Source organism: Pangasianodon hypophthalmus, chromosome 19 (genome assembly GCF_027358585.1).
Source record: "Pangasianodon hypophthalmus isolate fPanHyp1 chromosome 19, fPanHyp1.pri, whole genome shotgun sequence".
Lineage (NCBI taxonomy): Eukaryota > Metazoa > Chordata > Actinopteri > Siluriformes > Pangasiidae > Pangasianodon > Pangasianodon hypophthalmus.
In genome coordinates, this window is record NC_069728.1 from 11,983,040 (window position 1) to 11,996,552 (window position 13,513).

At 36.4% G+C, this 13,513-nt stretch overlaps 1 protein-coding gene across 1 annotated transcript; it reads left to right on the forward strand.

The window, feature by feature from the left end:
* Positions 1–888: 888 nt before the first annotated feature.
* bub1ba (BUB1 mitotic checkpoint serine/threonine kinase Ba) lies at positions 889–13,374 on the forward strand. The gene is made up of 16 exons (XM_026922765.3): positions 889–1,159; positions 3,302–3,492; positions 4,560–4,660; positions 5,900–6,024; positions 6,105–6,139; positions 7,373–7,463; positions 7,706–7,793; positions 7,936–8,186; positions 8,820–8,974; positions 9,796–9,930; positions 10,020–10,105; positions 11,386–11,544; positions 11,641–11,777; positions 12,553–12,697; positions 12,814–12,950; positions 13,109–13,374. The coding sequence occupies exons 1-16, from the start codon at positions 1,026–1,028 to the stop codon at positions 13,248–13,250; spliced, it is 2,112 nt and encodes a 703-aa protein (XP_026778566.3). The 5' UTR covers positions 889–1,025; the 3' UTR covers positions 13,251–13,374.
* Positions 13,375–13,513: the final 139 nt, after the last annotated feature.

Here is a 13,513-nt window from a genome sequence, read left to right on the forward strand (position 1 = left end):
ACTCTTCTGGGAAGGCTTTCCACTAAATTTTGGATCATGGCTGTGGGGATTTTTCCATTCACCCACAAGAGCATTAATGAAGTCAGACACTGATGCTGGGTGAGGAGTCCTGGGATGCAGTCGGCATTACAGTTCATCCCAAAAATGTTCAGTGGTGTTACACACCAATCTTGGCAAATCATGTCTTCATGGACCTCTCTTTGCGCACAGGGGTATTGTCAAACTGGAACAAGCTTGGTCCCCTTAGCTCCAATGAAATTGTTATCTTTCGACATACAAAGACATTCTATACAATTGTTTGCTTTGTAGCAACAGTTTGGGGAAGACCTACATATGAGCATGACGGTCAAGTGTCCACATAGGTTTGGCCATACAGTGTATACAGGTATTTGTTGGTGCCTCTGGTGAGTTTATGTAGCTAGTACAGTTAGCTCACGCTGCTAATCTAATCACGCTGCTAAATAGTTTGTGAATAGTAAGACTGTAATCAGTAAGGCTGTGATTCAACCGTATCAACGCTAGCTGCCTTACTCGAAGAACTCGCTTGCTAAAGTGAGGGAGAGTTCTGACGCCAGTCATAGAACGTTGCGTACAGCAACATGAAACGTCATAGTCGAAAACTTTCACCGGCCAATCAGATAGCGCTTTCTTATGAATACTAATAAGCTTTCTCCTGACGAAAGCATTTGGTAACCGGAAGTTGCATCAACTACTTGTTAAAATGCTTTTTAAAATAGCCATTTCGTTTCGCATTTAACTGACTTATTTTATTACTAGATTATTGAAGTATGTTTTAAGTGCATCTAAAATATTTTAGGTACAAAAAAGTACCTAAAATATGTCTCAAATCTGCATGACAGCTACGTCATTGTCACGTGACACTATTTGAAATCAGGCCGGGTGGAAACTCGTTTGAATTGTGGGCAGTTGGTAACGTTTCTGTTTGGGAACGGATTGCAGTCATAGTTATAGTTATCTAATGCGTTCTACTTGGATTTGAGCAAACACATGTCGCTGTCCGTTGTATGAATTTCTCTGATGATTTTATTTATTTAGCTAAGATAGCTGGATTTGTTAAAGAAGAGTACAGGATAACGTTTTTGACGCAAAAACCAGAAAACATGGAAAAGTGGGAGTCCACTGCACAACAAGCCACCAGGTGAGTAGATTCTCTAATGCTGAACAGTTCAGTTAATTAATCCTGATTTAATAACAAAACCTTTGTGTAAAGCAGGCTGAATGGTAAATTAGCTGGCTACCCCCCACTGTATATTAATTTAGCCTGTTATCCGAGGCATACATTACATGCAAGTACACACTGGTTTCCAGAGTAGAGTAAAGATTATGGAAGTAATGTAGAGCCACTGATGTCTGTACATGTCACAGTGTTTTGCCTTTTCATGGTACAGTGTTTGAGCTTTTTAAAACATTAAAGAAATAAGAAACACTGATTAGGAGAAGTCCGGGAAGTTGTTGTTGTTGTTGTTGTTATTATTATTATTATTATTATTATTATTATTATCATTATGAAAAGGAAAATAACCCCAAATTAATCATATTATTAACAAGATTATTGGCTTCCTCATTTAAACACTAATCATCTAGGATATTAGTGAGATTAGTTAAGGTCCATAAAATGGTCAAGGTTAGATATGTGATGTCTGTCACACCTCTCCCTAACCCTGAATTCTCAAATTACCTCATGCTTTACTTTACTGCACCAGAATAGAAATAAGTGGGTTTTTTTTCTCCCTTTATTGTGCTATCTGTTTTTTTTAATGTGCAATCAGTATTACTTTTTTTTTTTTTTAACAACTTTTGTGTTGTTATACTTAATAAGTTCAAATCAAACGATCTGATACAGTCAAGTTCAAAACCAAATCATCAAACATGCTAGATAATAAATCCTGAAAGAGAGAAATGGTAACTCTGAACACATCACTATAGCATGGCAGATATATCACTATGCATCCAGTAATATCCACCAGAATCAGACCTCATACAGAGTGTCACTTTTTTGGAGGGCCTTTATAGAACGGTTAAACCTGAGGTGAGGAAAATGGCCAAACATTTAAGTCACAATACGCTGTCCTCATACAGTTATGATGATTTACAGTTTCTCTGAAGACTGGGGCCACTTTTCATTTTGGCTTGTTCCCCATTCTTTAAAGAGTCATTTTTATAACAAATGCTAACAAAACAAGATTTTAAAGTACATTGTTTATTATGTTGATCATTTCTGACTTTAAACAAAAGTTCTGTTACTAATGTATTTTACAGAAACATTGGGCATGGGCTAATTTCATTCCCATCTCAAACCATATCTTTGCTCTGTCCTATGTGACGCAAAAACACTCCTCAATCAACACTCCTCAATGAACTAACTAACTAACCAACTAGTGAGAGATCACTGAAAATATAACAATGTAAATGTGTAATTTTAGAGGGCAGATAAAATGTTGGGTTTTTAAATCTAATATGATGCAGTGAAACCAAAAGTAGTATGCTTTGGCATTGAGTGTCTAGTAAAATTCCTTCAAACACATTAACATCAGTAGCAAAAAAAAAATTAACAGCTCAATTTATAGAAGGATTGTCTTTGTTTAGCCTACTGTACAGGTCAAGAATTTAAATTCACCTTGCCCCTGATATATTTATTATGTTCACACTGGGTACATCATCATACATTCACAATACTCATGTATATGATCAAGTAAAGTTTATTAGCTTGACGAAATGAGCACAGTGACCTGATATTCTTTAGATGCAATGTATTTCTCTGCCTATAGGCAGAGAATCCAGGTTCAAACATACAAACAAATAAATAAAATAATAAAATAAAATAATAAAATATTCCCAGTCTATAGCATGACTGGAGATAAGGTGTGATGATTAGAATCGAAGTCAACTGAGTTAAGTCTAAGTGAAGTCAACTGGACCTGCAATTACAGCATATTTTGTAGCCATACTTACTTTTTGTTTCATATTGCTCGTCCATGATACATATAATATGGTACATTCCATGCAGTAAATATGTGCCATTGTCTTTGTATTGTAATGCCACTAGTCTTTTTTTTTTTTTTTTTGTCTGTGTGTTGTTTAGTAGAGATACTTGATATTGTTATGCCAAAAGAAAAATGTAGAAGCACAGTCAATAAATACAGATTGGAATCATATGATTTTACTACTCATGAAGATCACAGTTCACTAACAAAGTTTTGGCCTAAACCTTGGATTGATGACATACTGACCATATTTGTCAATTTAAGGAACTCTTTGTCTCTGTCATGCTGTGTCACAGTTGCCCATTCAACCCTGTGGAAGGTGGGATCCCATCATCATGGAGTGGGACCCAGGAAGAGAGTATTAGCCAAAATAAAGAGCAGCCTGGCATGGTACAGAGCATGTACTGTAAGGAGCTTGTGCTTGGAGGTGACACAGAGTTTTCATTTGAAGAGCTGCGTGCTCAGCGATATTATCAAAGACTCAATGGTATGTCTCAAAAACACTTGGCATAAACTATACTCTATAATTTTGGGGCTGTATTCTGAGTTGGTAACTTCTGTATAAAAAAATACATTAATATTCATGTGGTTAATCTATAGTTTTTTGGAGGTCTGGATTAGCCTAGTGGTCGACTGATATGTCGACCATGTTGGCCAGTGCCAACATTTACAAAGTAGGGAGTCCAATTGCTTATATGACACCAATTTCCCCCCCAGATACCATATAATATAATATATCAAATGAAAATACCATACATTTGCCCATTAGTTAAGATTTGTGGGGGAAAAAAAGTTCTCTGAAAGTTAAATGGGTAGAGTTGAATAAGATTTGAATGATTTAAAATCTCATTGAGCCCACCCCATTTTCACCCATGTACCCAAAGCTCTGCCCCCCAAACTTATGGTGGTTCAACTATAGTTAGCATGCTAACTAGAGTTACCATTAGCAAGGACTGTTATGACATCACTTTCAAGTGCACTTAGACACTCAACTGCTTGAAAGCCAAGTTAAAACTCTATAAGCATGTAACTGCTCATAATGATTTATGAGAATGTGAAGGGGTGTTGGGGCGTGTCTATAAAAATGATTGACAAGAGGCCAATACAAATAAATGTTCCTTTTTTTTGTTTTTTTGGGGTTTTTTTTTCAGCTACATAATACTTTTCTTCTGAGACAATGGCTTAAAATATTTTTAATTATTTCTACATATTTTTCCAAATTATTTGTATTAGTAAGAAATGAAAAATATTGATTATTTCACCTTTAAGCAGCCATGCTTCCAGACTGATTGGCCTAAGCTAATTACCATAAAATGCTTGATATCAGCCTAATTAATTGGCCAGACTGATCAGTAAACTATTAGTCTGAATAACAAAATGTTCATTTTTGGTATTAACTCCTCACTATGCATTCCTGAGTCAACTCTAAATACAGCCCTTGGTAATCAGAGAAAGTAGAAGTCAGACATTTTCCTTGATAATCCAGTACATCAGTTAATATTAATGCTCTTAAAATATGTAAATACATGTTTAATTTATTTTTTAATTTGTCAGAAAAAGTCTTACACTTAAACAAAGTCAAAGAAGAGCTGAAGTTTCAGATTGAGCAGAAACAGAAACTTATTCAAGGGAGGAGTGGTGCCATCCAGCATCAAGTAAGTGATACAGACCTAGTCTATACACACAGCTACATTTGAAAATGCTGTATTATGTTTTTAACATTTTCAGTTAATTTACTGCAAAAAATGACTTTAAAAAAAGGCATGCTGGGCATGTGCACTGGGCTTCTGACCCATGACCTTTACATTATTTTCACCATTTTCCAATATGTTTTATGCTGCCAACATACCCCGTGTGAATAGCTAGAGAAAATGGCATTCAGATAGCCATTGGACTTTGTCCATGAACATGGACCTGCTTTCTTGCCCACCACAGTGTCACTTGTTAATATACACAGCATGAAATAAAAATACCTAATACAGAAAACAGCATCACAGTGGATTTCATCAGCTTGTTTTTATGGAGATCGCATGATAATCAATTGCACAATGTAGGAAAGGCTATGTTTTCTCTTATCTACACTTCAACATGAACTGCTGGTCAGAAAACACTGTTTTAGTCTGGATGAAAAAGGAAATCAGATTTTAAAAATTGCACTTTTGAATTTGCTTATGTTAATGTGGACAAGACCTCAGTAAATGCTGAGAAAAATCTATATGTTGGTCCTCCAGCATATGATCTACCTTTAAAATCGGTATGATTTTTACTTTACTTTTATTTTCACCCTTATGCTAAGACTAAGTGGAGGATCACTGAGGCTTTTCCTTCAGAACTATTGGTGGTGACTACTCGAATACTGCACCTACTAGAGTACGACCGCACTACGACTGCTGCACCTTTAATATGCAGTGGCACAAATACCTTTGCAGACATTCCTGGGAACCGAGCAGCTAAACTTTCTGCCCTTTTCCACTACCGCCATGAATACACAGGAAAGAGGCTTATGTTTTTCTTCCTGGGGGCTCCCCAGACATGTCTGCTGTTTGCTTCACTTTGAGCTGTGGCAATGCAGTGTCAGAGGAGGATAATGAATAATCTGCAGTTTTACATGTGAGGCATTTTTTTTCACATCACTTTTGGTATTAAGCTGCAGTTAGGGCAATTATCTAGTACCCTCAGGGCCTGGCAAAAGTCACAGCTTCATTAGTCAAACAAATTAGTCTCTCTGCATCCACTGCATGGACACACAAATAGGCTACCTGTCTGGTCTAAGGACACAGTCAACTCCTCAGCAAAATGATAACAGGAACGTAAGGAAATAGAACTGTCTTTAACCATCTTAATTCGTGGTGCTTTCTTTCTAATATTTTTTTGTGATGTTCTTTGATTTACAGCAACCTGATGTATCACAGTGTTCCCTTCAGACTGCTGATGTTAGCTGTGCTCCTGTTGTTCCCAATCAGGCTGCTCCATTGAAAGTTTATAGTGAAAGAGAAATATCTAGAAACTCTGCCATGAGGTAATTGTTGATACCAACGATTTGAGTAATTTCACTTTTTATTTAACTTGATTTTAAGAGGGCTTTATATATTCCATCAGAAACAACATAATAAACCATGAAGACATGGGACAAGGTAAGTTCCATTCTTTATGCATGTCTTTCATTGCATTTTGTTTGTTTGTTTGCATGTTTTCACTTGTGCTCTGAACATTACTGAACGAGTCAAGCGAGCATACTCCAATCATGAGACTGATCACCATGTACAAGTGATCAGTAAGTTATAAAACATTAAATACTAGCCCTAATTTGGATTGCTAAAATAAAGCGGGGTGAATACTTATCAATTAAGCAATTTTTAGATTTTATTAAAAAAAAAAAAAAAAAAAATTCAAGTAATTCTGATAACATCTGAATACATTATTTAATTTAATAGAGAGTCACTTTAAAAGGAGCAGAAAAAATGGCATTCTGGGAGGCTTGAATTTGATGTTGCAATACAGCAAAAAGAGGGAGATACTGTGATATCCTTTTCACACTCAACAGTCTGTAGAGTTTGCAGAGAATGGTGCAAAAAACATCCAGTGAGCAGCAGTTCAGAGGGGTCAGATGAGAATGGCCAGACTGGTTTGAGCTGACAGGAATTCTACGGTAACTCAAATAACCACAGATAATCAAAAGCAGGTCCAGGTTATACAAAAATAATGCCATTATTTCTCTCCTTAAAGTCAATAGCATCATCCACACCTCTCATTCACTATTCACATAATGTTGTACACCCTATGTAGTGTACTACGTGTACCATATTCCATTTGAGATTCATCCACAGGGGAAAAAAATGTCTCAGAAGAATAGCTACAGCAAGTGTACATTTCTGTCTTTATATGATTACTCAAGCAAGAGTAGGTGCAATTTATCCTAAAAATAAAAAAAAAAGTTAATATAAATTTAAATAGAATTTGAATGTAACAGGGTCACTACTGCCTGTCACTTCACAGAAAAGTGGGGACTGACACGGTCATCTCATTTTAAAACCAGATTACAGATGTACTGCCTTTCAGTACCTTACATTCTTGCTACTTCATTTTTTAGCATGTAACTTCACAGCAGTCCTCTTTTCAGTATGACGGCTAATAAGAATGTGTTTGGCTGTTTAGTCGCGCACATACACAAGTTTAGAGCATGAAAGTTACTCTGCCATGTGCCTGTATTTGTGCAGCTATATTCTATCCAACTTCCGTAGATTTTCATTTATTGCAGCCCTCAACGAAGCTTTCTTTGTTGAATCTCACTTTGGTTAATCGTGCAACCATAATCCCTTTCCCTTTTTTTTTTTTTTTTTTTTGGTTGTTTTTTTTGTTTTGTTCAGGTACAACTGGTGTTAAGCAAAGGAGTTCACAGGCAACAAAATCTTTTCCTATATATGATGAGAATGTTTTGCCTGAGAAGCCAAATACAAGGTGGGTTCACAGTTTATATTTTTTGATTAATTGTACCAAATTTCTTATTTTCATAGTACTGTATTTTGTAATTGAAATGAATTTAATTTCTCACTGGCAATATTTTGTGTTGTAATCTATCTTTTTTTTTTAAAGTAGAACATTTTCTTAAACAGCTTCAGGTTTAATTTTAGTTTACCTCTAAAAACTTTGGTAATTTATGTTGATTCTGGTATTTATTTATTTATTTATTTATTTTTAAGATCATCCTCTGTGAGCCTGAAATCTTTGAAGCTGCCCACCTCCATTTTGAAATCCAGACAGCCTGCATCAGAGTGTCCCAGTGATAAAGTAAAGTTTATTTATTTGAACATCTCAGCATTTGGCCATTTTATATGTTTAGTATTTTCTAGTAAGGGTGCTTACCTTGGGTTTCATTTGTCTCTTTGCTGTGTATAGTGGTTTCAGTTTTAAACTTTTTTTCTGTCTTTAGGATGCCTCCCTTTCACGCTCTGAGGAGGCTATCATCAATGCCCACTGGAATAAGACTCTCTGCCGAAGCCCCGATGACACTTGTGATTTTGTCCGTGCTGCTCAGCTGGCCTCCACACCATTCGGAGGACCAGGAAGGCAAAACCCCTCCGAAAGAGGCCGGATGGAAGAACATGAAGCCCTCAACAAAACTGGTACTGTTATCTTCAAAGAGCCAAACCCTGAGGCCAGAGCAGAGACAAATAAACTAAGGTACTTTTTACATTACTCATATTTTTGTTTAGAAAGGTGAGAGAAACTTTATGCTGAGAATTAGGATGATAATGAACATGGCATTTACAGTTTTACATGAATGGACAAATTCACATTTAAGCATTGTAACTAAATCTGAACCTAATTTTATAAACATGCTTTAGGGAAAGCAGCTTTAAGCAAAAGCAACACTTCTCCATACATGGTATTGCCTATTTTCTGTTCCATAATCGAAAACAATGTTTCACGATAAACTGCTCAATAAGCATTTAATCGGACAAGACATGTTTGGTGTCTGAGATTTGCTTTTGCTTTGCAGTGGAGTTTTGAGGTTAATGCGGAAAACAAATAATAGAAGCTTACAGCCTAAATCATCACATACTCACTTCAAAAGACATCATTAGACAAAGTACTCCTGCATAAACTAATCAGAATCGAACTTTTGCCTTCAAAGCTACCTCTCCTACCAAACTATGTGTAAGAAATAAAGTATGTTGTATTTGTTCTTTTAAGCCAGTTCAAATCATTTCTCCAGTGACAGTGTTTGAACTTAAGCATGCAGATATCCAGCATTCATTCAGCTAAGTTTTATGGAATTTACTTCTTCAAACGAATATTTATTTTCATAAACAGCCCGATCCAGGAGATCAGTCATGAGTGGGGTTATACCTCCTTAGCTTCCACCTATCCTCTGGAGCCAGAATCACAAGGAAGGGCCACAACTCACTTGGGAAATACAGAGGTCATTCAGCCTACCTCAGCGAAAACAGCGTCTGCTCCTGCACTCGGTGAGCCAATCCTCTGTGAAAGGGGGTAACTGTTTTTAATTGGAACCAGAATCCCCAGTTCTGGATCTTTCCAAGTGCAAGTGACCTGATGCACGTTTATTAGCCTATAGTCTTTATTATTTGTATAGCTTTTATTCGTTTGTTATGTTAGACATATTATATACATTAGGCTTTTAATGTTAAATCATCATTTAAAAGGGCAGCATCTTTCATTCCACAGGTGTCGAGCTCTACAGTTTAGCTGTAGCAGATGACAATATGGGAGACGCCTGAACACTATGCTTTCTCAGCTAAAGCAGCAGTCAGACCAATAAAATCCAACCAGCCAAATGGCCAATTCATTTGAAGGGGAAAGAACACAGGACATAAACTCATTTGCTTGTAGTAGCGAATAATGTCACATGACTTTATCGCCCTCTTATTTTTCATTTGTGTCCCATTTAAATTCTCATGCAATTGGGATTGTGGGTATTGCAATTGCAGTATTACACCATCAGGTGGCATTTAAACTTTGACTTTACAAAATTCTCTGGAATATTATAAAGATTTCATTAATGAGATTTAAAACCATAACAGTTTTCAAATGTTACACGTCTAGCATTTTCTGAACAAAAATCTTGCATACTGAGCTATCATGAACTATGATCTAACTGAGCTATCTTTCATTCGTAAACCATGTACATAGGGTCAGTTAATATATAAGTGTAATACATCTTTGAATCCAAAACTTGCTACATAGTTAAACTGCTTTGTCACCATTTTTCAGTAACTCTGACTTGAATAGGATGTTTAGTGTGTCATGTAAATGCTTGTTTTACCAGAGACAGAGACGGAGACAGTGAATCCATGCAGTCTGGATGTCAGAAAAACACTGCTTGATAAAGTGGACCTGAGTTCTATTGCTAACTTCAGCAGGAAAGTTGGACCTCTACCTGACCCTGATGACCTGCATCTTGGTACACTATTAAATGTATATGACCATTACATTTATTTAATTAAATTGACTAGAAGGAGGTTTTTGACTGAATATTGTTTATCATTCCAGATGGTGAAACATTGTTCTTCCTCAAAAAGATGGATGATCAGGGAATGTGCTTATATTTTTCAAGTGGTGGTAGTGTGCTCGTTAAGGTATGTCTTGAATTGAATCTTGCGCTCATTAGCGAAATTCCCATTGACTTTATGTACATAATACGAGTGATTATTGCATTAGATAATGTTTTTGAATGTTGTGGGTGCTGTCTCGTTCCCATCAAATTTATGTCTTTTACATGTTTTTATAAGGTATTTCATATGTAATATAAATCTTATACTTTTTTTGTTTGGCTTCACTGATATTTATCACACCTACTGATGAAGGTGACACAGAATATGCAGGACATGATTAATATTGGCCATTATCTTATCATGTCTTAATTAATCTCCACTGTTAACAACAGCGAATGATGATGGCACAGAAATTTAAATGTGCCACTCATTCCCAGTGAACGTTAGGTTCTCATCCGCTCAGTCCAGCGGGAGCCTCATCTAATGCTCTGCTATGCTGGATTCTTCCCGCTCCCTGCATTTCCACTGGAAAACATTTATTTGACTGCATAATCTGAACACACTTTTGACACCAGTTAGCTTTACATGCTAATTTTGTACCTGATTCAAGGCTTTTTACCCTGATCCTGCTTAAAAGTGAGTCATTATATAACTGTCCATATATGTTCATTTGTAGGCTTCCTCCATATTAGGGTTTAACCTGGAGTAGCATAACCTACAAACACGGCATTTTAGAATATCATTCATAGTCCTTACTACCCAGAGGGCAGGAAAATTTCAGCAGGTGCTGCGAGACTCATATAAATCCGATCCCTTCTGTCTCATCCACGCAAGTTAGGACATGTAATAAGGTGTAATTTGAACTTTTTCATAAATTTATTTTTTAAAATTGGTATACCTAACGATTTCAGCAGGTCCTGTAAGTATTGTTAGTCTCCCAAAATTTTCCTTCTTTCCACTGTAGACGACAGAAAGCAGTGAGAAGCCTTTCTAGTGCTTCAGTGAGAAACAGGAGTTATTAGAGGGAATTTCAGTTGGGGGGTGTGGTATATGTGTGCTCATGCAGAGGAACAGGAAGGTTTTGGCACAACGCCCCTTTTATTGCTATCCCTGTGAGTTTGCTTTGTTGTTGGAAAGACACGTGATACAGTTTAATAAAGAAATTGCAGTACTTTCTTCTCAAAAACCTGCTTTACAATTATTTTTTATTTATTAATATTTCAGTAGGGTTTGTCAGTATTTATGATATAACAGTTATCATACAGTTATGCTCCTTCCGTTGCGTACATGAAACTAAATTGTTTTTCATGTGAAATATCTTGGATGGAAACCAGTTCATTGTTGTATCTTTCTGGATTGTTCAGGTGGATGAATCCACAGTACCTTGGGATTTTTATATTAACTCTCAACTGAGGGCCAGACTTCCTGCTGATCTACAGCATTGTCATGCCCAGAGCACCTGCTACCTCTATGAAAATGGATCTTTCACCTTGTGGCAGGTTCCTCAAGGGCAAACTATTCAAGTATGGATCTCACTTTCTTTATTGCAAATAATGGTGCTGAATAAATTTTCTACTACTCTGTTTATTTAAAAAAAATTCTTTTCTGTTTCTGTATAGGATTTACTAGAGGACCACGTGGATAGACAGGATGTTCCACTTTTGGCCATTCGGTTGTTGGAGATGGTGAAACGGATGCATTCGTGTCGACTTGTTCATGGGGCTTTGCAACCTGAAACACTAATGGTGTGCCACAGGTACAAATCAAAGACACTGAATCTCACTGAAAGTATTCCAGCTTGTTGCTTTGCTGTTATAAAATGAAGAGATGCCTCACAGCAGTGTCTGCACTGCTTATAAGGACCTTATGTTGTTCTGTCTGCATGTCCAGATATACATTTCTCACTGTTCTACACACCTTTCACTGTAGGTTCATTGTAGTTAATGAATAATACTGTATGTTTGGCGGTCTGTGAAAACCAGTCAGGTGTCACTGTGGCTGAATTCTGGCAAATGGCTAAAAAGACAAAAAAAAACTTTTTTGGCCAGAGAAAGAGTTTTCTGCTTATAATATACTTTGGCATAAGCATAGCGAAAAGAACATAAGCCTGTTCAATTCCTCAGATGTCAGCTGTCAAAATGTCTGCAGTGCCACAGTCAAAATGAATGTATGTAGATTTCTCCCTTTTCTCTTTTAGGGATAAGCAAAATTTAAAATGCTTGAACTTTATTTATGGGGGAGATGCATGCAAAAGAGAAACATACAGTATTTAAGTTCAGAACTTACATATACAGTATATAGTGAAAGAAAGATCAAAATTTCACCATGTGAAGAGTTTTCCCAGGCTGCCACACATGTATTAAGTTGATTGACTGTATAAAAGCCAGGTTTTATAGTCTGGTACACGAATATATTCTTTTCTTGTATGATATTGTGATATATTTGTGACACCTTATAGAAGGTTAGGCAGATATTTTAATTTTAAAATGTAATATTGATTACATGCTCAGGTATAATGATTATTTTCCCAGCTGTGAGGACAGTGTTATCTGCATGGATTTCTCGAATTCGTTGGACTTGGAGCTGCAGACTGACGTGAAGACACTGCAGTCTCTTCCCTCGGCTCAGGACTATATTAAACAGGGTTTATTGTCGCCCTCTGCCTCTCCTTACCAGGTAAATCTCCTCATACCCCGATTTCCTAGAATGCCATCTCTTCTGCAACCAAATGTGCAGCATAAAACAGAAGAATTAGTTGGTATTAATGTGCTTCCCATCTCACTTATTAACAGGTGGACCTCTGTGGCATTGCAGAAGTAGTGCACTTGCTACTGTTTGGAAAAAACATGAAGATAATTAAGGAGGCATCTTACTGGAGATTGGCAGAGAACTCTGGACCTCTGGATTGGCAGAGGACTCTTCACCTCAGGTGAGGGTATATAAGTTTAGTTAATTAGAACAGGGACTTAATATTTCACTTTGATTCTAATTTTAATCAGTTATGATTCAATTTTCCTTTATTTTGTTGGGTGAGTGGTTAATTATATGAGAGTTTTGTGTTTAACCTGTTTGGTCTTTCATTTTTAGCAACCTGCTTGGTCCTTGGCAAGATTTTTTCCACAACCTTTTGAATCCAGGGGACAACTCAACAGAGTTTATTTTGTCCAACCTAATCAACAATTTAAAGAACACTCTCTATGAAGGCTTGGAGTGTCAGTTTTCTCTATAATGTATGCTTTTCTGTGTTTTTCTATATGTTTCACTCACCTGATCTAAAAGTCATTGTCTGTTCCTTTCACACGATTTATTTTTATGTTAGTTTAATTCAATAAAGGATTCATACATATTCCTAATTTTGCCTAATTATCTTATTCTGTACTAATATTTTCATCCTTCTTTAAACAAGAAAAATATGGCACAATCAAAATGCTTGTTTTCTGCTAATTTGTGATTATGATACAGTGGAAATGAATGAGAAGGGAGAAAAAAAAA

What these genes read in the sequence shown, in the direction of transcription:
- bub1ba (XM_026922765.3), top strand. Translation starts at nt 1,026, where the DNA reads ATGAATTTCTCTGATGATTTTATTTATTTAGCTAAGATAGCTGGATTT. An exon ending in GCAGAGACAAATAAACTAAG is followed by an intron (nt 8,187 to 8,819) that starts GTACTTTTTACA and finishes TTTCATAAACAG; the next exon opens with CCCGATCCAGGAGATCAGTC. An exon ending in CCCTGATGACCTGCATCTTG is followed by an intron (nt 9,931 to 10,019) that starts GTACACTATTAA and finishes TTATCATTCCAG; the next exon opens with ATGGTGAAACATTGTTCTTC.